A 23,941-nucleotide genomic window follows, 5' to 3' on the forward strand; every position below is an offset into this window, starting at 1 on the left:
ACATCATGTGGCTGCCACTTCAACGAGTATACATCTATTCTAGTAACATTTTCCCACCCAAACATAGCATCCCGGCTCTCCGTGGAGACCATGTGCTTTTTTGAGTCTGGCTCACCCTGAGGACTGTGCACTGGAAACTCAACCACTTATCCTCTGCCCTTGGCTGAATTCTTGTGCTGCTCGTCCTTGGTCACAAAGTGACAGCACAGAAATTTAACCCGCCTTAACTTTACGGGGCAAACAGCTGAGATGGCACATCTGACGTGTCCATCTGTGGAAATCGTGGAAAGGGAAACAGGAAAAAAGAAAGAAAAACAGGAAAAGGTTTTGTTTTCTGAAGTGGTTGTAACATTGTTACACTGGTATGTCGGTGGTTGACGGTTTGCCCACCCGTGTTTTGCGCGGGTTCTGATGGTTTTATGAACAAACCCGCTGACGATGGGGAGGTGTCAGTGGAAGCTGCAGGAGCGGGGCTGCTCCCTGCCATGGGACAGCGCCCGGGCCGGGCGGGCCGCGCTGGGGCGGCTGGACAGCGGGGCGGCTGGACAGCTCTCGGGCCCGGGCCCGGGCTGGCCGGGCTGAGGGGGCTCTACAGCTCTCGGGCCGGGCCGGGCCGGGCGGGGGCGGCTGGACAGCTCTCTGGGCCCGGTCCGGGCCAGGCTGGCTGTGCTGGGGAGGCCGGACAGCTCTCGGGCCGGGCTGGCTGTGCTGGGGAGGCCGGACAGCTCTCGGGCCGGGCCGGGCCGGGCCGGGCGGGGGCACCGGCGCCGCTCAACCCGCGGGCCCCTCAGCGGCGGCCCCGCCTCGCGCGCACCCACGTCACGGCGCGTCAGGGCCGAGCCCCTCGCCCTCCCTCCGCCGCGGGTTCCGCCGTCCCGCCGCTCCTGCTCCCCGCCTCCCGCCTCGGCCTCCCGCCGCTGCCGCCCCAGCCTGCCCGGCCCCCGACCCCTTCTCCGCTCCCCGACGGCGGCGCAGCGCGAAGATGGCGGCGTTCAAATTCCTCCTGCCGTCCCTCGGCCGTCGCATCCTCCTCCCCGCCGCGCGCAGGGCTGAGGTAAGGGCGGGGGGCGCGGGGAAGGCGGGTCGAGCCCCTCCGCCTCGCCCTGCCCGCCGGGTGACCTTGGCGGGACCCCGCTGGCAGCCGCCCGCGCCGGGATGGGCGTGTGTGCCGGGGGGTATCCGAGCCCCGGGGTGGGCGCCCGCCCTGCGGCCCCGGGGGAGGCGCTGACCGCCCCGCGGGGAAGGGATGGCTTTGTTCCCGAGGGGTCTGTCCCGCCGCGGCCCCGCGAGGAGGGGGAGAGGGGGAGAGGAGGCCCCGCCGCAGGCCCGGGCCCGGCGGCGGGTGGGGATGCGGTGACCTTGAGAGGCTGACACGGAGCATTGGCTTGGAGGCTTTTTTGGTCTTGTTTTTATATTGAATTTATTATTGTTACTATTTATTTAGCTCCCCGTCGTTTCAAAAGGCAGCTCGGTTACCGTGTGTTGCTCTCGCCGCCTCCTCTCCCGGGGGTGGGCAGCAGGTGTGCACGGCTCCCTGGCAGGCCCGCCATCTACTGCTATCTATAAACGTGTGCTGTGCAGCCGTGCAGCTCGCTTCCTTTGGGAAGCTTCTGCCCAGCCTCACAGATTAAATGGTTTCCAGCCCACACGTAACCATAGCAAAGTTATTATTTTTTGTCTCTTCAGCCAGAACTGTCTCTGTGGCTTTTCTTAATTTATTTTAGTTGAAAAAGCTCACCTTCTTATGCTTGTGTTTATTACTCCTGATATTCTTATGGACAAATCTTAGCACTTTCAGACTTTGTTTTAGTAAGTCATAATTTTGCTTTTCCAGATATTTAAATTCTGTTGATTATTCTAGGAAGGAGCTAATCTGTCCCCATGTTGCTTCCTTAAACCTGCCAGAATTGCTGCCAGTTCCTGAGGTCTTAGCTTGCTGCCTCGGTGTGCAGGGAAGCATAGGTGATCCCTGGTGCCTCAGGTCCCTGAAAGCCTTTTGCTCTCAAACAATGAGGTGAGTAGGAAAAGGACTAGGAGAGGAGCATATTTAGGACAGAAGAGCAGAAGAGAAGATACACTTATTAGAGACATCCAACCTGCAAATGCACACTTGCATAACACATGCTGCGCTGTTCACCACTGTTGCACACAGTAGGGAAGATTAAAGAAAAGGTACCACGTGGCCTCTGAAATACTTTCCTATGAATGGGTACGGGGACAACAGCAGAGGCCCTTCAGCCCTGGCCCTCGAGCCTTCTTGCAGCCCTGTTGTACTGTGATTCCCAAGGCTGCCAGTGCTCAATGCTCCTCTGGACCTGCTCCAACAGGTCCTTGTCCTTCCTGTGCTGGAACCCCAGAGCTGGATGCAGAGCTCCAGGTGGGTCTCTCCAGAGCAGAGCAGAGGGGCAGAATCCCCGCCCTCCCCTGCTGCCCACGGGGCTCTGGATGCAGCCCAGGACACGTTTGGCTCTCTGGGCTGTCAGTGCCATGGCTGGGGCATGTCCAGCCTCTCACCCACCAGCAGCACCAATTAGTCAATGAGTTCCTCTCCCAGTTGGCACTCAGGCCTGGGATTTCCGTGATGCATGTGCAGCACCACCATTTGGCCTTATCAAAGGAACCTTATCAGATTCCCGTGGGGCAATTTCTTTGTGTCACGTACAAACTGGATGAGTGTGTTGTTGATCTTTCTTTGTCATTGATGCAGATATTAAACATTAAACATATTAAACATTAAACAATCCCAGTACCAACCCCTAAGAAACATGATGCATCACCAATATCCATCAGGACCCCGAGCCGTTGGCCCCTCCCCTCTGGATATGGCCATGTAGCCAATTCCTCATCCACCAAATCCATGCAATCAAATCCATCTCTCTCCAAATTAGAGACGGATGTTGTGAATGTAACTGTGCCAAGGGCTTTACAGAAGTCCAGATGAGTCCGTAGCCCTTCCCTTGTCCGCTGATGTGGCCACTCCATTACAGAAGGTCAGTAGTGTGATCAGGCAGGGCCTCAGTGAAGCTGTGCTGGTTGTCCTGAATCATCTCCCTGTCCTCCATGTGCCTTAGCACAGCTTCCAGGAGGAGCTGTGCCATGGGCTTCTCAGACACAGAGGTGAGGTTGGCAGGTCGGTAGTTCCTGGGGTCCTCCTTTTTTATCCTGTTTAAAGATGGGCACATTGTTTTCCTCAGGGAAGTCTTAAGGGGCTGCACCTGACTCCATGACTTTTCAAATACCATGGATCAGTGGAGAAACGTTCATGGTATAATTTGACATGCAGGAGGCTGTTGCAGTTTTTCTCACATGACATTGTTTCTCATGACCCACATACTGATTTTTTATTGAGCCCATCAAAGCAGAGAAACATCAGTGTCTCCACTGGGAAGGAGGTAAGCTTCCATTCAGAAAGGTTTTCTTAATATTCAGTATGAATTCTTGCAGCTTTAATTATAAAAAGAGGACAGCTTGTGTAATATTGAAACTGAACCAAAATTTGTTGTCCTGGTTGTAACTGTAGGTAGCTCTTAAAGTAACTCTTCAGGGAAGAACTGGACTGTTGTCTTCAAAATATGTAATTACTTTGTTTATTTATTAATTTTTCTCCCTCTTTCACAATATAAATTTTTTCACTCCTGCTATCAAGCTAGAACTTGAAATACCAGTAGGTAGTACTTTAGCTTCTAGATTTTCTGAATTTATTGGGACTGTTTGAACAAAGTGACTTAGGGGTCAATTTTTCTTCTGGTGCCTAAACAAATACTTGAGTAGTATTAATGCATGGTATTAGTGGTAAATACTTAAAGAGAAAAAAGGTAACTGTGATCTAAGTACATAGTAGTACATACATAAGTTATGATGGCTACTGTGTAATGGCTTTACACTGACGTCCAGGTTTGGGGTAGGATTTGTATTGATTTCCCTCTTGCCCTCCATATTTCTTGGAGTCTCCTTGATTCTTGTCTGTTCTTCAACAACATGAGGATCTCTAAGGCTGTTTAGAAAGCTCTAAGACTGCACAAGGAAATTGGGGCAGGGTTTGATCTGTGGAAGGGTGTCCCAGCTTACCATACTGCTGGTTACAATGCTGTCCTTCCTATTGTTCCATGACTTCCACTCAAATTTTATGGTACCCTTGTCTTTCTTTAAGCAGTTTCTGTGTGTGTAGTGTTTGGATGTCTTTGAAGCTCATGTAGCAATATTTAGAATTAACAAGTCTGTGGATGGCTCCAACTTGTGCTGAGGAATTACCTTTGTAAATCTTTTCTCAGAGAGGCACAATTTGTCAGTAATTCAGGATGTAATTCTCTTGGTTTGGAGACCTGCATTGTACTTCCCTCCCTCCTCCCGCCTGCTCTCCTTTCCCCCCTCCCCTTAGTATTTACAGCAGCAATATCTTTCTGTATCTATTTCCTCCCCTCTCTAGCCAGAGGGATGGTCTTCATTACAGAGCTACTGTATAGTGCCTTTTATTCATTCACTTACTTCTTTTATTGTTGTTGCAGGTTTGTGGATGCTATTTTTCCACCAGCTGTCATCGCAACACCAAATTTTACACTGATCCTGTTGAAGCTGTAAAAGATATACCCAATGGAGCAACTATACTTGTTGGTGGTAAATATTTAAATTCTTTATGGAGGCACTTATGTTATGTTAACGAGATACTTTTTACTCATTTACCTTGTTTCTTTTAGTATTAACTAATTTGAGAATCCATGGAATTGCATGAATTTAAACAAGTGGTTTCCTACTCTGCTCGTGAGAGGTATACTCTTTCAGTGAGAAAATCCAGGTTGTGTCTTGGGGAAGGGGAAAAAGCCTCAGAAAAATGGGCTCTTTTCCCCACTAGCAAAAATTGGACTCTTATTTGTTTGACTCCAGAAAATGAGCTTGGGAATACTCAAGATGGCATTGTTATTTCACATGATGAATAAATACAATTTGGTTTGATTATTTTATGTTAGCATTCTTTATATCCTTTGTCTGCCTTGTTTCTGGGTCTCTGTGACCTTGAACAAATTGCCTAACCTGTTTCTGTGTTAGAAAGTGAAGATAATACTTATCTATGTTACACCTAATGCTTATGTGTGGTGTTTCCAGAGGGGTCAAGAAGTTGCATCATACTAACTTGAACTGTGACTTGAGCTTTTGGATGTTGTAGATGCTTTCCACAGTTTCTTCTGTTTAATCTGCATTTTTTTTTAAAGTGATTTCTCTATTTCTTAAGTTGTTTTAATATTGCAGAAGTAATGAATGTAACATTATAAAATGCTTCTATGGAGATATGTAATGAGGCAAAATTCCTTTTGCAGGAATTTTATTTGTTTGTTTTTGTTGTTGTCGTTACTGTTTTGTGAAGAAAAGAATATTTGAGCCCAAGATAGCTCAGCCTTGATGATCTGAGGGGTCTTTTAGAACCTAATTGATTCTGTGGTTCTGTGAAAAGGTAGTGCTTGCAGTGTGACATGTTCTTATATTTTAGATTCACTGACATCTCAGCATAATAGGTGGGAGTGTGAGGCTCTTGTGTCTTGGTGGAGATCTAGATTACTGTGATTCCAGGCAGATATCCTCCCAAAGGTGTTCAGACTCCCAGAGTTTTATCACCTAAGGCTAAGCTATGGGATGTGCAGCAAAGATAGGAAGGTTAAGTGGGTAGAGAGAGAAGGAGGAATAAGGAATACAGGGTTGAGGACACATGTAACAAGAGCCATGGCCCTGGAGTGCTTCCCTAAAGGCCCACTCTGATAGGTAAAGAGCTTTCATCCAGACTGGGAAGTGTCTGGTAAGTGGGATACTCTTTCTGGAAACGTTGATTTGTTTAGTTGACTAAGGAGCTTGTTCTACTCAGAAAACATTTTTAATTCCCATACTTCTGAACATTTTATGTTCTTTCAAACACTTGTTATATAATCAGTTTTCTTTTATTTTGTGTAGGTTTTGGATTGTGTGGGATTCCTGAAAACCTCATTGGAGGTTTACTGAAGACTGGAGTAAAGGGAATAACAGCAGTTAGTAACAATGCAGGGTAGGTATTCATATATCTGTGGTTTAATAAGTACAGACTAAGGATTCCAATTATGTGAAAATGTTGATATATATGAAAAAAAATTCTTTCTAGTCACCAGCATGATTTTCATATTAACCAGACTGCTTGGTTTGAAAGTGTTATTTTTGGAAGGACCCCAGGAAGTTCAGTACTATACGCATACTCGACTTTGTCAGGGACCAGTTGTCACGCTGTAGAGAGTTGCAATTATATTACTATAAATATTTATATTTAAATTGATGTATATTTAACTGGTTGACTGTAACTAAAGAGTCTAACTCAGAGGCTTTAAATGTAGTATCAGTGATTTTGTGTGCATGCGTGTGTTTTTCTGAAGTTCCAAATAGGAATATATTTTTTAAACTCAGTTTGGTGCTTTCTGACCCTCTTACTGTATTTCTGTTACTTTAAAAAAACTCCAAGCAACACAAAACCAGTGGAGAATATCTAAGATTAAAGAATGGAGAGTCTTTTTAATGGCTCTTCAGATTTTTGATTTATTTTTTTAAATGTTTGCCCCTTAAATTCATGTGGGGTTGAAATTGAGAATACTTCATTCATGTATAATTTCTCATCTTCTCATTCAGGCTAATTTTTACACAAGCCGTTAATTGTAGTAAACTCTGCAATACCTAATGATCTCCATGTAAGGAAATAACTACAGCCACTTCTGTTGAAGTGCATTGATAAAAATAGAAATGAAATTAAATAAAAATATTAATACGCAAAATATTATTTGCACATTCATTGGATAACAGATTATTTGTTTTGGTATTTGGTACATACACAGTCAAACTTAAGCTCTTAGGATCCTGTGGGAAACAATTTCTGCTGGATGATAAAAAGGAGAAAGAAAGAGACAAATAATTTTGAGTGGAAAGATGAAGCACTAGAGTAGAGATCATTAACTTTCTTCATAGTCTGATTTTTTGAATAACACACATGTGTTTGCAGATAAAGAGATTGCACAGATGTTGCTGAAGGGCAGTGAAAGTCTGAATATGAGAAAAGGTAGAAAGAGCACTGTGGAATAGGATGAAAAATAAGACGTTTTGTATTGTATTCTGAATATAGTTGCCTATGTTATAGGTTAGAATTAATTTTTGTTGAAATAATGTTTACTTTCCTGCAAGTTCTTCGGATTTTCAGGCAGAAGTGATTTCTATAAAACTCTTGGCTGCTGGCAGGAAAGCAAAATTGAATTCCTGTTTTCTTGAAACTAGTTTTGTATGAACATTCATGAAAACCTGGAGAGTTCCTCACTGAACAGTGTAACGATTTGAAAATGCTCAAGGACATCTAGAGTTTTTTCTAAAAGTCTAGTTTGTAAAAACACAAGTTTTACTCTCCTGTTGAACAGTGTAATTTATTTTGAAATTTAATTAATAATAAAATAACTGTTTCATCATGTTTTTATTTACTGTATTACTACTGTATGGAACTTAGCCTGGTACAGTTTAGTAGTGTTTGGAAACCAAGTTAAAACACATCTGTTGTCAGAAATAAAGTCAGAATTCTCATCACAGCAATTGATACCATTTCTAATCTTTTAATTAGCCTGTCAAAAAGCATACTCTTAATAATACCATGCATCTTCTTAGCATCTTCTAATGCCATATCTAAAAGTATAGTGGTATTATCAAATATTGCAACACTAATAAATGCCTTTAGAACTGAAGTAGCACAGCAACCATATACCTACAGCAGTTGTATTCAAAGGGTGAATTGTTCCTGTAATGTTGAGGTGTCAGGCACTTTGTGGAATGAATAATTTGCCACTTTCAAATTGCCATAAGGTTTAATGTGCTTTTCTGTGGTGACCTTGTGCTGCAGTTGATGCCTGGATGTGTTTCAGTTTCTTGACTGCAGCTGCTTTCTTTTCTCCAGCTCTTCTAGCAGATCGGAGGTAATTGGTTGTGGTCATCAATTGGTTTTCTCATCCTGCGGGGGTTAGCAGCAGCTTGTAATTGGAGCAGGGAAGGAGCCAAGTGCAGAGACAGGCAGCCTATTCTGGAGAGCAGCGCGGCTACACGGATTAAGTCACATGCCTTTCAGTATGCGAGAACCACTGAATGTTACAGAGCTGTCTGTTTGTAACAAAAATAGCAGCAATGGAGACAGCTATTCGCTTACATCCGAGGGACAGCAGTAATTAGAAAGTCCTGAAGCATTCTTGCCAACTTTTCTAGTTGGAAACAAGCTTTAGCAGAACCTAGAAATGCTTTGCAGTCTCTGGAAACAACTTTAAAGGAGTAGGATGTTCACAAGTTCACATCCTACTTACTGTTCTGTGCTGCAATGTAATTGGCAGGAGATTCCTACTGCAAGAACTTGTTCAAATCATGTCATTGCTGGCAGGTGAAGTCCTGTTTTTGGCTTGTTTAAGGCATTTCGAGTTGTACAGTGCATTGGGGTGCTCTTTGTCACACTGCTGAGTTTACCGTCTGCTGCTGCACATTATGCTTGCACTCATGCTGTGTGCTAGCAGTGAAACAGCACCTTTAAGAGCAGTTACTCTTTTGCCAAGCCAAACAAGGCAAAGTGTTTGAAAGTGAAGCAGTTCAAATATCCAGTACCTCTGGTATTTGCACAACTTGCTGCAGGGGAAACTGAAGCTTGTGAACCAGGGCAATAGTGCAAGATAACCGTGGTAGATAGGTATGCTTCTAAAATACAATCTTTCACACCTTCTCTTATAACTTGTTTTTCTTATATTGTTCACACCGTAAACACTTTATTTACACTGTTTTTGTAAGCCCTTTAAATTGGGAGTATTCTGTCTCAGTAGGCTATCAAAATCCGTTTTATTACAGATTTTCTTCATTCTTGTTTTAATTTGGTTTGTTCCACATTTGCCAGTATAAAAATTAATAAAAGTATATAAAAATAATAAATAAATGAAAATGAATGAATGAATGATCAATAAAAACTAAAATCTTGTTTTAAACATAGAGTCAGTAAATTCCCAACATAGCTATGATTAGTATACCGTATCTTTTGGCTGTTTACTCATCCCCATGTAACATCACGGTATCCTGTTGCATACTAATTTCAAGTTACTTGGAACTCAGGACTTGGTTATTTTGGCTCAGCCTATGCCAAGACTTTCCTAATGCAGGCTACCTGTTGTTTCAGGACCTGTGTTGCAGCAAAAACTATAACATAGCCAAATATTTAAAATGAAAGTTAAAAATGTGCATGAAATTATTATTTTAATTAATTGTGCTTAATAAAATGGATAAATAATTTTGTCTATAGTCACATACTGAAATAAATATTTTTATTGTATCTACCACCTGAATAGGCTGAATTTTGCAGAGTGAAAATGAAGCCCATTATTTGTGTATGGTCTGATTGTTGTATCGAATTTGGGGTTTGTCTACTTTTGAGATTTAAAAATGCATCCTTTTTGAATGCAGCAGTGTTCAAAAAAAGGTTTTCACTTGCACTAAAAATAGAGGAGTCACACTTAAGATCTTAATTGCTTATCACCTGGATGATCATCTGAAAGGAGATTGACAGCATCTGTCAGATTATCACTGATTCAGACTCTGTTCTCATAAGGCATTACCAGCTACCAGCTTTTTGAGCCTTTGGTCTCTGTATTCTTTTGGAAGGTCTTTTAATGTTACAATGTTATACATTAGGAAAGAAAAGATGACTTTGAGATAAGCATTTGCACTTTTGAGCGTAATGCCTGAGTGCCATTACTTAGCTCTATTAAGCATATAATACTCTTGTTTTCCTGATGGGTTGGGCTGTTTGTAGTTCCCCAGTCCCGAAAAGGCAGTACTCTATGGGATCAGATGCAGTGGTAAATTTACTGGACCCCATATTTTAAAGCACAAAATGTATCTTTATATTCTTAGCAATAAAATAATTGGATTTAAGACAGATTTGATAAGTGTTCTGTAAGTTAAAGGTTATCTAATTTTTCAGTCCTTTCTTTGAATGGTATGTTTCTGTTAAAACCAGAATTTGTCTGCCACCTTTGCCATGGATTCCCTGTTTTTTCTTGCATGTAATTCATGTGGCTTAATTCCACTGTTATTGTTACTAAAATATCTATCAGTCTGTTTGTCTGTCTTTATATTACTTATACTTATTAAAAACATATTCAAATGTAAATGTGTATATAAAAAACCCCATCATGTGGAAATTGCATTTTAAATTTGCAGAAGGTTGTAAAGTTTTTCCATATAGTATTAGGTATTAGATAGCTTTAGTGGACCAAATTTGGTAGTCTTTTGATTCAGAAAGTTAAAATGTAACTGAAGATGTCTGAGGAACTGGCATGGAGGCTTGTATGTACGTAGAGATGGGATCAAGGTGACCCTCAGAGTGTCTTACAACGTGTGTGTCATTTTTGTATATTCGTAAGAAATTCTTCAAATATCCCAAATTAAATATACTTTCAGAAATGAAAAACAAGGTCACCGGTGATTCTTAGCTCTTGCTAGAGAGAGAAGAGTGGAGTTATGTAAAATCCTGCACATGGCAAGTTGCCAAAATCAGGAGACTATATATTTTCAGTGAATTTGATAATTTGAGTTTGATTTTTTTTATTTGTCTGCATTCTTTATAAAAAATTTAATCAGATGCTTTATTACAGCTGTTAAATTGCTGACACTGTGAATGAACTGCAAATCCCTGAAAATCTGCCTAGGTCATCTAGCTAATTTTAGTGTGGAGGTTATTTAGGATTTTGGAAGGGCAAATTGTACTAACTTTGTAATACGTGGAACTATTGAGAAATCAGCTGTGGAGATAACTTTCTGGTTGGGATGACAAAGGAGGAAAAAATAGATACAGAACTAAGCATGCTTGAGGAATTGGTTATAGAAAAGTGGCAATGAAAGTTAAACCTACCTTTTGGCTCGATGACTTTTGAAGTGTGATGCATTAATGATGAAATTAACAAATTTGTCAGATTGCTTCTATACCATATAACTTCTCTGTGTAGGAAAACATGGTATATTTTAAAAGTTCTAGATAGAGTTGTTTTACTTGTTATCATAAAAACACAGTATGCCATTCCATACCAGAAAGGAATGTGGAGAGAGGAGACTTTGCTGCTGATGTAACCATGCAATGTACAATATTTCTTCTCTTCAGAAACTGAAGAGATGCAGTGATGCACCCATCGTTGTGACATGCCTGCACCCATCATTGTGACAGGAGAAGAGAATAATTTTTGGAGGAGGATGGTGGAGGAACAGTACTGCCATTTAACTGTGAGACTTGTGATTAAGTTATGAGAGCAGAAAAGACAGAATGCCCATGAGAATACTTCAGTAGCAGAAGGACAAGTGCAGACAATGCAGAGGAGTAGAGGGAGAGTAGAGCTCACGTTCACCAGTTTGCACACAGCGCTTTGTGATTTTCCACAACCATGGGCTTCCTTCCTTCCTTCCTTCCTTCCTTCCTTCCTTCCTTCCTTCCTTCCTTCCTTCCTTCCTGCCTGCCTGCCTGCCTGCCTGCCTCCCTGCCTCCCTGCCTCCCTTCTCCACGTAACCTCTGTACCTTGTACCTTTCATGTTGGTAAAGTTTCATGTTGTAGTCAGGCACCCCAGTAAGCCTGAAAGCTAAATCTTTGCTACTAAGAGATGCCCCACAGGTAGTGTTGATGATGCATTCCTTTTAGTTGTGAAGCATATCTGGTCTTCCATAGGAATTGTGGATTTATCAGAAGGCATAATTGTATGTAACTTGGAGGAAATAATTTTGAAGACTGAAAAGCTGATGTTGCAAATAAAATCAGCCTCTATCTACATGGAGGATGTAGAGGAATTCAGAGAAAATAGTTTCCTTTCCCCACTCCTAGCCTATTGCCAAGAAAATTTCTAGCTCTGGCACAGGTCTGTTATCAAGTTTCATGCTTTGGTATGTAACACTTGGAGCTGATGAATGCCTAAAAAGACTGCTTGTGTATCTCCAGAAGCTGACTGGTTTCTTTACATGAAATGTTTTCCAGGAGTAGGACCAGCCATTTATGTGCTTTTTTTTTTTTCAGCAACAGCTAGTTGAAGAAACTTTAGTTTCTGCCTGAGGTGGAGCCTTGCCCCAGGATTCTTTTTACATGCTTTTCCTTCTCGATCTGTAGTCTTCAGAGGTGATGTAGTTTTACCCTATCTTTCCAGTCCCCAAATTATGAGAGTAGAAAGATCAGGTGGCATATTATGTTAGCTCCTTAGTCAATATATTTTAATTCTCCAAACTCAAGATATTCATGTTAATATTGCGTAACTAATGATTTCTGGTCATGTGTAATCTCCCAGGAATGTCAGCTTCTGAAGAATCTTCGAACAATTAGTAGAAGAAGCTGTCTCTTCAAGAAATCTGGAAGGAGACCCTAATTCTAATTGATGCTGCTTTCCATCCAGTAAGGGCAGCCAGTCTGTTCTGACCACACCCACATTTTTTAGAAACAAATAAATGTCTTTACAAAGACACAGAGAGAGGATAGTTGTAATTGTCTTGTGAGGTCTCCTTTTACTCAAACCCCACCCGTCCCAACAATAAGGCATTGTATGTTTTGTGCCAGAATGTATGACATTCCAAGTAGCCTTTTTTTTCTGCATAAGAATGCAGATTTCTGTTTCCTGTTTCATCAGGCTGCATAAGGCTTGTTAGTGTGTGAGGCTTTTATCAGTTTGGAAACTTAAGTAATCTCTTCTTCCCTATGATGCTGTAGAATGTGCCACCAAAGAAGAAGGGCTGAGACCAGCAGATTATTATTTATCTGCTGTGAAATACTGACATGTTACCTTTGACTACTTCCAGTGTACTGGAGATGTGTGGGCTAGATCTGTCTGGGAGTCATATTTGGCTATTTTTTTTTTAATTAGAAAAGGCAGACATAGTTTTTGGCAGTAAGTTTTTGTAGGTTTCTGAGAGGGACGAAATAACAAGAATGAATGTGTTGCTAGACAATCAGAGGTCCTTAATTTTTCTTGCCTGCACTAATAGCTTGGGGAACTTGGGTCACCAATGTCCTTGATGAATGCCTAGTTAGATCTCTTTTCCTATATGTGTTTCATGTATTCTGTTGATTCACTTTTCATCTTAATACAGAATGAGGAAACTTCTAGAAATCCAAACATTTCTGAGGGTAAAAGAATGCATTTACTGTCTAGCACTAATGTGTACTTTTCCTTTTCTGGCTGCACACATAACAAATATGTCAACTTCTGCCACGCCTTCTTCCTTCCTGTCCAGGGCAACACATTCTTATTGCATTTACCTTTGTTTTAATTTTTAAAGGACTGAGTCCAGCTTTTGAAAAAGGTATATGGGGTGTGTTCTTCGCATGCACTCAGTAAAGGGTTTTTTTTTTTTTTATGGTTGCTGTTTGATAAGTGGAGTGTTGCCTACAAAGCAAATATTTTGTGGGTAACATTTTGAGGGTAAACATAATTAAAGCTGAAAAGTTCAAAAAGCTCTTGTGCTTAAAACAACACAATCAAGAAAGCAAAAAAATACAGAAAGAGAGAGCTAATAACTTTAAATTGCCATAGAACTGTTATATTGAAAGAAATCTCTGTAAACCAGAGGGTTTTTGAAATTTGTAATCGGAGATAGAGATGTCACATGAAAATAAAAGGGTAGGGGAAGTAGGAGTGGGAACAGAGTTTTCTATGTGAAATGTGTGTTTCTTGGGACACCGACATGTAAAAGAAAAACATAGTAGGAATCATAAAATAGGCTGAAGTGCTGAAAATGAGATTTTGGAGGGAGATGAAAACTGGTGCAAAAAAACCCTTTTGAAAGCAAAAGGGTTATTTGGCTGGAAACCTGAATACAGATTACATCCTCAAAAGAGATAGATGGCAGGGTATTTTTTTTAAGAAATGTACATCTGAAGAAACCATATGTGAGTAATGGCAACAGGATTTTATGGTGCTGCTCTGAAGATTAAATGCATATGGGAGTTGAAGTAATTCTGTGTTTCCAGGCAGGTAGAGCCTCCTGGTGCATGACTTTTGAAAGGTGAAATTCCTGTTTTCAGTGTGATGGGAAATAATGTATATTACCTGTATGTTCAGTAACAGATCCTCGCAGCAGTTTTGTTTTTGAACAAATTGGCTACATCTGAGGGAAGAGAAAGAAAGAGTGACGTAAGAAGTGAAGAACAACTTGGCATGAGTGTTACAGAGTAACCTTTGTGCAACTTTCTGCTTAATTTCTTCATAACTACTAAGTTTCATTTGATAGAAGATATGTCACAGTAGTAGATCAGGGAATCAAGTGTATCCACATGGAATCCTGCATGATGATATGCAAAATCCTGTTAAGGACAATATGCTTCAGTGGCTGCTTCTGAGACTGTAGGAGGAAGGATTATGGATCTTAGTGAAATGAAGCAGAAATTTCTTTAACCGTTAGAAATCTGCTCCTGACCCTCTGTTGCCATCCTTTCTTACATCAATGCACACAGTATTTAGTTGTCTTCATGCAGAAGTGTTCTTTTCTATTTTCTAACTTCCAAGATTTGTAATGATAAGAACAGTGCTGACCACCTGGATGATACACAGAAATTGCAAATTGTGGCTTACAAGCAATTCAGGAAACTTCCCGTTGTTCTTGCACTGGAAAGCACTGCACAGTTTTGTTTGAATTCTGTACTTTTGCCACACAGTGTCGTAGTTACACTCACCTGTTTAATTGCTATCAGATGTTGGCTGGTCTTTTACATTTGTTTACTACCTTTATAATGAGAGGTCAGAGTTTGATGGCTTTCGTGTGAGAGGAATTGCCCTGCTTTGAATTAATCTATACAGGAAATTCTGTCTTTTTTTATTCCTTTGGTAATCTCTTTTGCCCACAAAACTCTATTCTCAGCTTTTCTAGTTTCAAACTGGAGGATTTTTTTTCTTGTGGGGAGTTAGAAACACGGGTTGTTTCTAGGCAACGCACATTTTAGTCCCAAGGCTTTGGCACCAGAACACTTTGGAAGTTGCATCACCATTAGATTTCTAACTTTTTTTAATCGGTCAGAGTTGGAGAGTGGAGCAAGCTTTTATAATAAATCACATTCTTTTGTATCTAGACAACACAGAATAAAATCAGAGAACCAGATCAGAGAAGCTTGTTTCACTTCCTCTCAGTTTTTAAAAATGCTTGCATATGCACTGAAGTGGGCCATCTCCTTAAAATAGTCCTAACCTTAAAATAGTGCTCATGATGCATGCAGTTGCGAAGGCGTTGGGACTGCATGTCTGTCCATGCTGCTCTTGCAGTATTGTGCTTGGAGATGAAGAGCTGGTGCTGGTCCTGCTTGCTCAGCACCTCTCTCTTCCCCTGCATCGTTGCAGCCTGTGCTATGGCTGGCAAGCATTACCACTTTTATATTTGAAAATGAATGCTGCATAATAGTGAAGCTTTTTAATCTTAATTTTTGGAGCTTTTCTTCAGGAAGGGCATTTTCAACAGGATTCATATATTGCAAACATGTATGTGTTAATTACAAAGTGCAGAGTAATTGGTATCTTAAAGAATTATTTTAATACTTTCCTGTATTTCTTATTCTGAAATATCAAGCCATTGTGTGGATAATTAAGTCGAATTGAGCCAACTCATGGCAGATATACATCATTTTTTGTGAGGTAATTCTGGATCATGGAATCTTATGTGCAGCGAGACTGGAAGGTCTGAGTTCTCTGCTTATACAATGCAACATAAATGTGGAGGAGCTTCACACACATACCAATCTGCTGACATCTTGCATAATGTGCTGTAAAAGTGAAAGAAATATGTCTTTATAATATCATCTATGTTTATTTCCATATTTATGTATTAACCTCATCTTTCCTTGAATTGAATAGTGTTTTTTACAGAACAACCTTGGTTGCAGGAACTCCTGTAAAATATTCCTAATCCAATAGTACACAATATAGCATGACAAATATCATGAAGGATATTAGAATTTTAGAAGCACTGGCACAAGAAAAAGGTTGTACAACATCTCTGGCATTCGGTTTCAGCTGAAACAGACAAGCAAATATTGTTTGTAGTGCCAAAATCCTTTGTTGGACTAGGCAGTTATTTAGTAAGAGGGTAAATTATTTACTACAATAAGAAAATTTAAATACATTCTCTTACCCCACATAGATATTAGTATTATAAATATCAATGTACCTTTCTCCTTGGGTGCTAGGCAATCACTTGTCTTCTTCCCAGTGAGCAGGAGTGTGAACAAAAATACGACTTTATTCACTCAATGTCTGACTTTTTATTAATTTGATAAGGCTTTTTAAAGGAGCAGATATGTAAAATAACACCACTTGTCAAGCTGGTATTTTTAGATATTAACTTGTGAAATTACTTTAAATGGAAGTTTAGGATGTGTTCTATGCCTTTGAAGAGATGAGGTCTGAACACTGAAATCTTAGATTTTAATTGTAGCTTTGATGCTTTATCCTGTAAAATCTGGAATTTGATTTTTGTCTTCAAATCCTTATGTGCAGTGGAGATAACTCTGTTTCTTCTTGCTAAGTCATTACAGCTTATCAAGTGCCTTGTTTACAACAAAACTGTAATGTCTGGCATTTTCTACACAGTGTTGACAATTTTGGACTTGGTCTTCTGCTTCAGACAAAGCAGATAAAGCGCATGGTGTCATCATATGTTGGAGAGAATGCTGAATTTGAACGCCAGTATTTATCTGGTGAGCTCGAAGTTGAGCTTACACCACAGGTAAGGAGTGTCTCTAAGAGGCTTAAGTGCTCTTATAAAATTGTTTTGCAATCCAAATGTTTTGCTTGTGTGCAAAAGGCACTTTCCATCTATGGTAGGCTGACCCTCACTGGACTCCAGGTGCCCACCAAAGCCTCACTCTCAACTCCCCTCAGCAGTACAGGGAAGAGAAAATATAACAAAAGACTCCTGGGTTGAGATAAGTAAAGGGAGGGATCACTCACCAGTTATGATCATGGGCATCATAGACTCAGCTTAGGGAACTTAATTTAGTTTTTACCAATCAAATCAGAGTAGGCTAAGAGAAGTAACACCCCCTTCCCTGTACACACTTTACCCCAACCCTCCCTTCTTCCTGGCTGTAACTTTATTCACAGTTTATCTCCTCCCTGCTAGTGGCACAGGGGTAGGAGGGAATAGGGGGTTGTGTTCAGTTCATCACATGTTGTGCAGCTCCCTTCTGCTCAGGAGGACCCCTTATGCTCTTCTGCCATCCAGTGTGGGTTCCTTCCACAGGGTGCAGTCCTTCAGGAGCAGGCTGCTCCAATGTGGATCCCCTGTGGATTCACAAGTCCTGCCAGCAAACCTGCTCCAGTGTGGGCTTCTCTTTCCATGGGGCCATAGGTCCTGCCAGGAGCCTGCTGCAGCATGGGCTTCCCATGGGGTCACAGCTTTCTTTTAGGCATTTACCTGCTTGGACTTGGGTCCTCCAGGGGCTGCAGATGGATTTGTGTTCCCACATGGCCCACCATGGACAGCAGGGAGCTGCCTCACTGTGGTCTTGCCACAGGCTCTGCACTGGCACCTGGAGCACCTCCTCGCCCTCCTTCTCCACTGAACCTTGGTGTCTGCAGAGTTGTTTATCTCACATGTTCTCACTCCTCTCTGCTCTGGATGTGCTTAAATCTGTGCAGGAGGTTCTCTTTCTCCAGTACACTGTCCCAGAGGCACTACCACTGCTGCTGATGAGCTCAGCCTTGAACAGCTGGCACTGGTTCTGTGGACACCGGGGGAGCTTCTGACATATTCTCATAGAAACCACCCCTGTAGCTACCAAAACCTTGCAAAGTCAATACAACATCTTAGGGTCATGCATCTGTTAAGAACTGTCTGTTATTTGTGTGAATTCCTTTAATGGAATTAATTAATTATTAATAGATTGTATTAATCTGAAGCCTATATATTAGAATGTAGAAAAAGGCATAAAGTATGCTCAGTGCTGTGGCCCCATATAAAGGGAAGGAAGTCAAGGAGCGGCTCCGTTCCCATCTTGCTGGCAGTTTTTAGGGACGTTGCCTGTGCAATGCCTGCCATCTAGTGGGCAGGAATCAAATTCGGAGATTTCGTTCATTGTGAGACAAAACCTTTTTGGGCTTGTTCATTAACTCTTAATTAATCTGTGCATACTGTTGTGAGCAAATTTAAAACTTCAATTTTTAGCACTGTATTTTAAATTATTTTAGCACTTCCAAGCTATCCAAATAGCATGAATGCAATGAGATCCTAAAATCATTGATATCAGTTATGTTTTATTGAGATCAACTTGTCTGAAGTTGGTGCTCTAACTTTAAAGCCTACAGCGTGTTAGTGTGTGGCATTTTCAGAAGTGACACATAAAATCTAAGTTTTAAAAAGCTATTTAAGTTTCTGGGAAAAAAAATCTGTGTTAATTTTTTATTAAGAATAGCATCTTCAGCTCCCTCTCTTGTGAGTCACAGAATCACAGGATTGGTCAGGTTAGAAGGACCCACAGTGGGTCTTCTGATCCAGCCTCAGGCAGGGCAATCCCAGAGCACAGGGCACAGGATTGTGTCCAGATGGTGCTTGGTTATCTCCAGTGAGGGAGATTCCACAACCTCTCTGGGCAAACTGTTCCAGTGTGTGGCCAGTGTCACAGTAAAGGAGTTCTTCCTTATGTTCAGGTGGAGCTTCCATGCATCAGTTTCTGCCCATTGCCTCTTGTTCTGCTGCTCAGGACTCCTGGACAGAGCCTGACTTCCTTGTTTTGGCACTCCTTCTTCAGATATTGTAGCCGTTGATAAGGTCCCTCTCAGTCACCACTGCTCAAGACTGAACAGATCGACTCCCTCAGACTTTCCTTGCAAGAGAAATGCTCCAGTCTCTTAAGCATCTTTGTTACCCTTCCCTCCAGGACCCACTCCAGGAGTTCCATGTCTTTCTTGTCCTGAGGAGCCCAGAACTGGACACAGCAGTCCAGTCATGGCCTCAGCAGGGCTCAGCAGAGGGGCAGGGTCAGCTCCCATGATGTGTTGAAGATGCTCTTCCTAATGCACCCCAGGATACCACTGGCCTTGGCCTCAAGAACACACTGGTGGTTCATGGTCAGCTTGTTGCCCACTAAGACCCTCAGGTACTTCCCCACCAAGCTGCTTCCCAGCAGGTCAGTCCTTGGCCTGTACAGGTGCAAGGGGTTGTTCCTCCTCAACTGCAGGACCCTGGATTTTCCCTTGATGAATTTCAGATTGTTCTTTGCCCATGTCTCCAGCCTGTCAAGGTGCCTCTGAAGGGCTGCACAGCTCTCTGGGGTCTTGGCCACTCCTCCCAGCTTTGTGTCATCAGCCAACGTGCTGAGGAGGCCTCTGCCCTTCCTCCAAGCCACTGATGAATAAGTTAAACAATAATGGGCCCAGTATTGACCCCTGGGGAGCACCACTAGTGACAGGCCTCCAACTGGATCCTGTGCCACTGATTACAACCCTCTGAGATCTGACATTCAGCCAGTTCTCAGTCCATCTCACTGCCCTCTCGTACAGTCCACTCTTCCTGAGCTTGCCTATGAGGATGCTGTGAGAATGGAAACATTCTAATGTTTCTTAGAATTATAGACGTGAGTGGAAAAGTTCCTTTTATACCCTGTTAGCAGACCTGAAAATAGCCAGACAGTTGTCATGTCTGATGTTTCAAATGTCATAAATCTCACAATGCATTTTTTCCTTCCTAGCTAATGTTCAGTCCTTTCACCTAGAGGACCATGAACTCCTTAGACATGTAGTTGGCTCTGTGGACTACAGATAAGCTATGCAGATTCAGCATGGAAAAATGGGCCTACAGTATATAATGGGAAACAGTAAGGTGAATTAATTAGTTGCTAGGAGATGTGGGGATTTGAACTACTTATGTCAAGAAAAAATAGTCTTTCCTAAAACAGTTTGATATAACCTTAGGGAAAATGGGATACTTTTGTATTATTGTTGCACAGTAAGGAAGAAGTACAGTGAGATCTTGAAATGCTAAGGCTTCTTAGAACACAGGACTCTGTATTGTTGCATAGTTTGCATCTGTTTCTTGCTACCATTTTGAAAACCAGAAGCCATTGTGCTTCTTGCAGGATAACTGGGGAAAATCAAATCTGTGGTCTAGAGGCTGTTGAACTGGATAATTGACCATGATATTCTTGTCTTGCTTTGAATCCAGGAGAACATTAAAAAAAAAAATCCAGGAAATGACAGTAATGAAAAGCAAACACACAACTTTGTCCATATGTCCAAAATTAAGGCAAATGAGGAATTTTTGCTGTTAGTATTCTGTACTACAGCTGGACATAGAGAAGAGTGCAGACAGGGTGGTGAAAGACAGTATAAAACTTGCTCTGTTAGCTTTTTGGTATTCTTGGCACAGGCAACCCAAATCACTGGACTCTCTTTGTCCATCTGCCATGCTTGGCTATTTCAACTAGGAGTGGGTTCTGAAGTTTTTCTTAGGATGTTGAAGAATGAATATCAATGTTTAGGACTATCAGAGAAGAAAAAACTTCTAGAATATGTAGCCAGGTGGGAAAGGAAAAAAAGATCTTTGTGTTATTCTCAAGAATAATGGGTTGGGAAACTGAAGGAGAGGAGAAGTAGCCAAGTGCTGGGCCTGGTATTTGGCAGGTAGTTGTATGACAGTGTCATCTTGAGCAGTTAATGAGTGTGTGTCAGGCATTTCTTGCCATATCCAGTAGTAATCCCACACAGGAAAGCTAAACTGTGAGGAAGAAATAGATGATCACATCTGTCTACTGTGTACAAAAGGAAAGGCTACAAATGACAGGATATAAAATAAAGTTAATGCAAGCCATTCATCAAAGTTGGATTTGTTGTTCCCCGATGATGACTTCTTAAATGTGTTTTCCCATAGGGTACTCTTGCTGAACGTATTAGAGCAGGAGGAGCAGGAATCCCAGCATTTTACACCAGTACTGGCTATGGGACACTGGTGCAGGAAGGGGGTGCACCCATCAAGTACAACACAGATGGCACCATTGCTATTGCCAGCCAGCCAAGAGAGGTAAGAGGTCTGATTGCCATTAGGAAGCCTTCAGCACTGAAAATTTAATTTCTAACATATTTACAAGACAAACAAGAGTTTAAGAAGGAGTTAAGTTTAACCTTACTGTATTCAGTTGACTGGATGTCTGTGGTACCAGACACATAAGCTTTGCTTCCACTGCTTACTGCTGTCCTCTGTGATGTGAAGTTTTTGCAGTTCTGGAGTGATTTAGCATCAAGACCTGGTCCAAGTGAAAGCCTGTCTTGCTGAGTTACTCTTTACTTGACCATTCTTTGCCCATGTTCACTGTGTATTCAAACAAAATTTTGTAGCATGCCACTGTAATGCATAGAGCTGTTTGATAACAGTCTTGTGTTAGTGGGGCAGGTGCTCTTTAAATACTGCACTATGCAGTAAGCAGCCCTGCAGCTGGACATGAGCTTCAGCCTTAGAAGAAATGGGCTATTCTCATGTAAAACTGGGAAGAGCTCAGTTGACACAAATTTCAGGAAATGCATTTCCCTACACCTGAAATGCAATTTAGTTTCAGTTTTTAAAACTGTGAAGAAATAAAAAGACTCTGCCTTTCAAGGGAGAAACAAGGGTTTCATTTTGAAATTGCATGTAGGGAAGGGAAGAGATATATCGGTGCTGCAATTTTTCTTGAAGAAGTGGGTGGGGCTAATAGTGTGTGTTCCAATTATGCTGCATACAACATTAAATTCCACCTCAAGAACATTTCTGGGGTGAAGGTAATTCTATCTTAACCAATGGTTTTCATGTATTTTATACATGACTATTCGCAGTATCTACACATTGTCTTATTCTTTTATATTCTTTTTTTTTTTTTTTTTTTTTTTTTTTTTTTACTACAGTATGATGTTTTGGAGGAATGTTTTGTTCATTAAATAGCTTATAATTTTAATAACACTTTTCTTCATTTGTTTTTCTTTTGACAATTTGGGGAAAATCTCTCTTACTCTCCTCAGTCTAATAACTGTGGAGTGCTAATAACATGACTGGCATGATTTGTTCAATTCCATTCTCCACATCCATTTTGCACAGAAGTGGCATTTTATAAAGGCTCAGATCTCCTTTTATGGTACTGGCAAACTGATGTCTGATACACTTTTCTCATACTTACTTCCCCTTTCAGCAATTTTAAAAAGCTCTCAAGTAATATTTGTGTATATTCTTACCTTCTGCATTGCTAAGATAGGTGGTCTTCCGTCTCTTTTTATAGGATTAAAAGACTAGTTCTCCCTGTTCCGTAATATGGCTTCAGGCACAGTATCATTCATTGCAAATATTGATCAAAAATGCATGGAAAACCAAATGAAACTCAGACTGTGAGATGACATGATTTGAGTAGTCTATCTTGAACTGACTTCATTTTGGATTTGGGGTTTCTGAATGATGGGCATGGCTTATGAACTTTTTCAGTAATTCTGCTTTAGCACTTCAGTTTTTGGTTACCTGGTAAATGTGCAGGAGTAAGCATGTCTAATTCCAGTAGATGGAGCAAGAGGAATATGGATTCTCATGATGTTTCACTGTGACACTATGATAAAACTGGGGTTTATAGCCTTTCCATGCCTCTCTGTTATCATACAGTTTTTCAGTTAAAATTTTATGGAGTGCAAAAAGAAGTTGAAATATAATAGTCTGCAAAATTAACCCCTAAAATAAGTATGACACATGAAATCTGTTGGAAGAAACCTAAATCACAATTTTCTACTTTTTTTCTGTAGGTGAGGGAGTTTGATGGCCGTCACTTTATTCTGGAGAAATCGATTACAGGAGATTTTGCTCTTGTGAAGGCATGGAAGGCTGATCGTGCAGGAAACATAATTTTCAGGTATGACTTGTTTACTGGTGGGAAAGATTATTTTACAGTTTAGGTAATGAAAGAAGAGAATCCTGTCTCCTGTGTTATGGCAAAATAATGTTTTACTGATTTCACATTGTTTCATATTGCCTTTCCCTACTGTCAAATTACACTGCTATAAAACACCAAAATATAATTGCTTTTTCTAATGACTTTTGAGGATTCAAACATAGCTATGAAATAAAGCACTCATAGTTAAAAATGAGACACAGCAGACCGAACTCATTATGATGACTGTTGAGAAATTTAGTGGCATTCTCTTTCTTTCAATTTTCATGTTAGTTTGGGTCCTTTTTCTTGAGCAATTAAAGGCTGACCCAAAAAGTACAGATTCATGTACGACAGAAGAGAAGGGAATTAACTCAGTCTTCTGGCCAGTCAGTGATAGGAAAACTGATTCTGTATAAAGAAAACTGTGCTTAAAGTTGATTTTATCTCAGTGTTGTAGGGAAAGGCATCATATGAATTTAAACACTTTGCAATTAAAAATCTGATGTTGCACTACTGAGAAAATCTTTTATATGAGTTGCTTTGTTTGTGTTCTGATTTGTCCTGAACTGAAGTGGGAGAGAGGTTTGCTTATGTTTAATGCCTGGTTTTTATTTGTTTGTCTTACGGCTATCAGATGAAAAGGTAAGTGTTGTAGTTATCACTTGCAGTTTATTACAAGCACATGCTGACTGAGAGTCTGTCTTTGTATTAGAACAAACAAGGAGTTGGAAAAGATACTGAAAAATATGTGTATAAAATAATACCTATAAAGTAATGCTTTTCTTTATGTATGTATTGTGTGTGTGTATATATATTTATATATTCGCATAATTAATACTAAATCAAAATTTTTGAAAAATTAATAAGTAAGTTTTTATTCTGCCCAACTCTTGACATCCTGACTTACCCACTGGCAAGACAATATGGTTCTGGTTGAAAGCTGAACTTTTTTGTGTGGGTGCAGATGACTTTGATGGCTGCTAAACTGTTCTCCATAGGTTCTGGTACATTGAATACAGGAAACACTCTTCCCCCTTGGCCTTGTC

General features: G+C 41.0%; 1 protein-coding gene across 1 annotated transcript in view; it reads left to right on the forward strand.

Annotated features, from left to right (window-relative positions):
- The first annotated feature begins 924 nt into the window (after positions 1–924).
- Positions 925–23,941, forward strand: part of OXCT1 (3-oxoacid CoA-transferase 1) — an 82,732-nt gene continuing 59,715 nt past the window's right edge. The window contains exons 1-6 of the mRNA XM_083883994.1: positions 925–1,054; positions 4,506–4,614; positions 5,938–6,028; positions 16,609–16,744; positions 20,885–21,034; positions 22,768–22,874. Of these exons, the coding sequence (XP_083740120.1) occupies positions 983–1,054; positions 4,506–4,614; positions 5,938–6,028; positions 16,609–16,744; positions 20,885–21,034; positions 22,768–22,874 (665 nt within the window). The 5' untranslated portion in view covers positions 925–982. The remainder of the gene's footprint in view (positions 1,055–4,505; positions 4,615–5,937; positions 6,029–16,608; positions 16,745–20,884; positions 21,035–22,767; positions 22,875–23,941) is intronic.

The sequence above is a fragment of the Zosterops lateralis genome, assembly GCF_965231275.1.
Source record: "Zosterops lateralis genome assembly, chromosome: Z".
NCBI lineage: Eukaryota > Metazoa > Chordata > Aves > Passeriformes > Zosteropidae > Zosterops > Zosterops lateralis.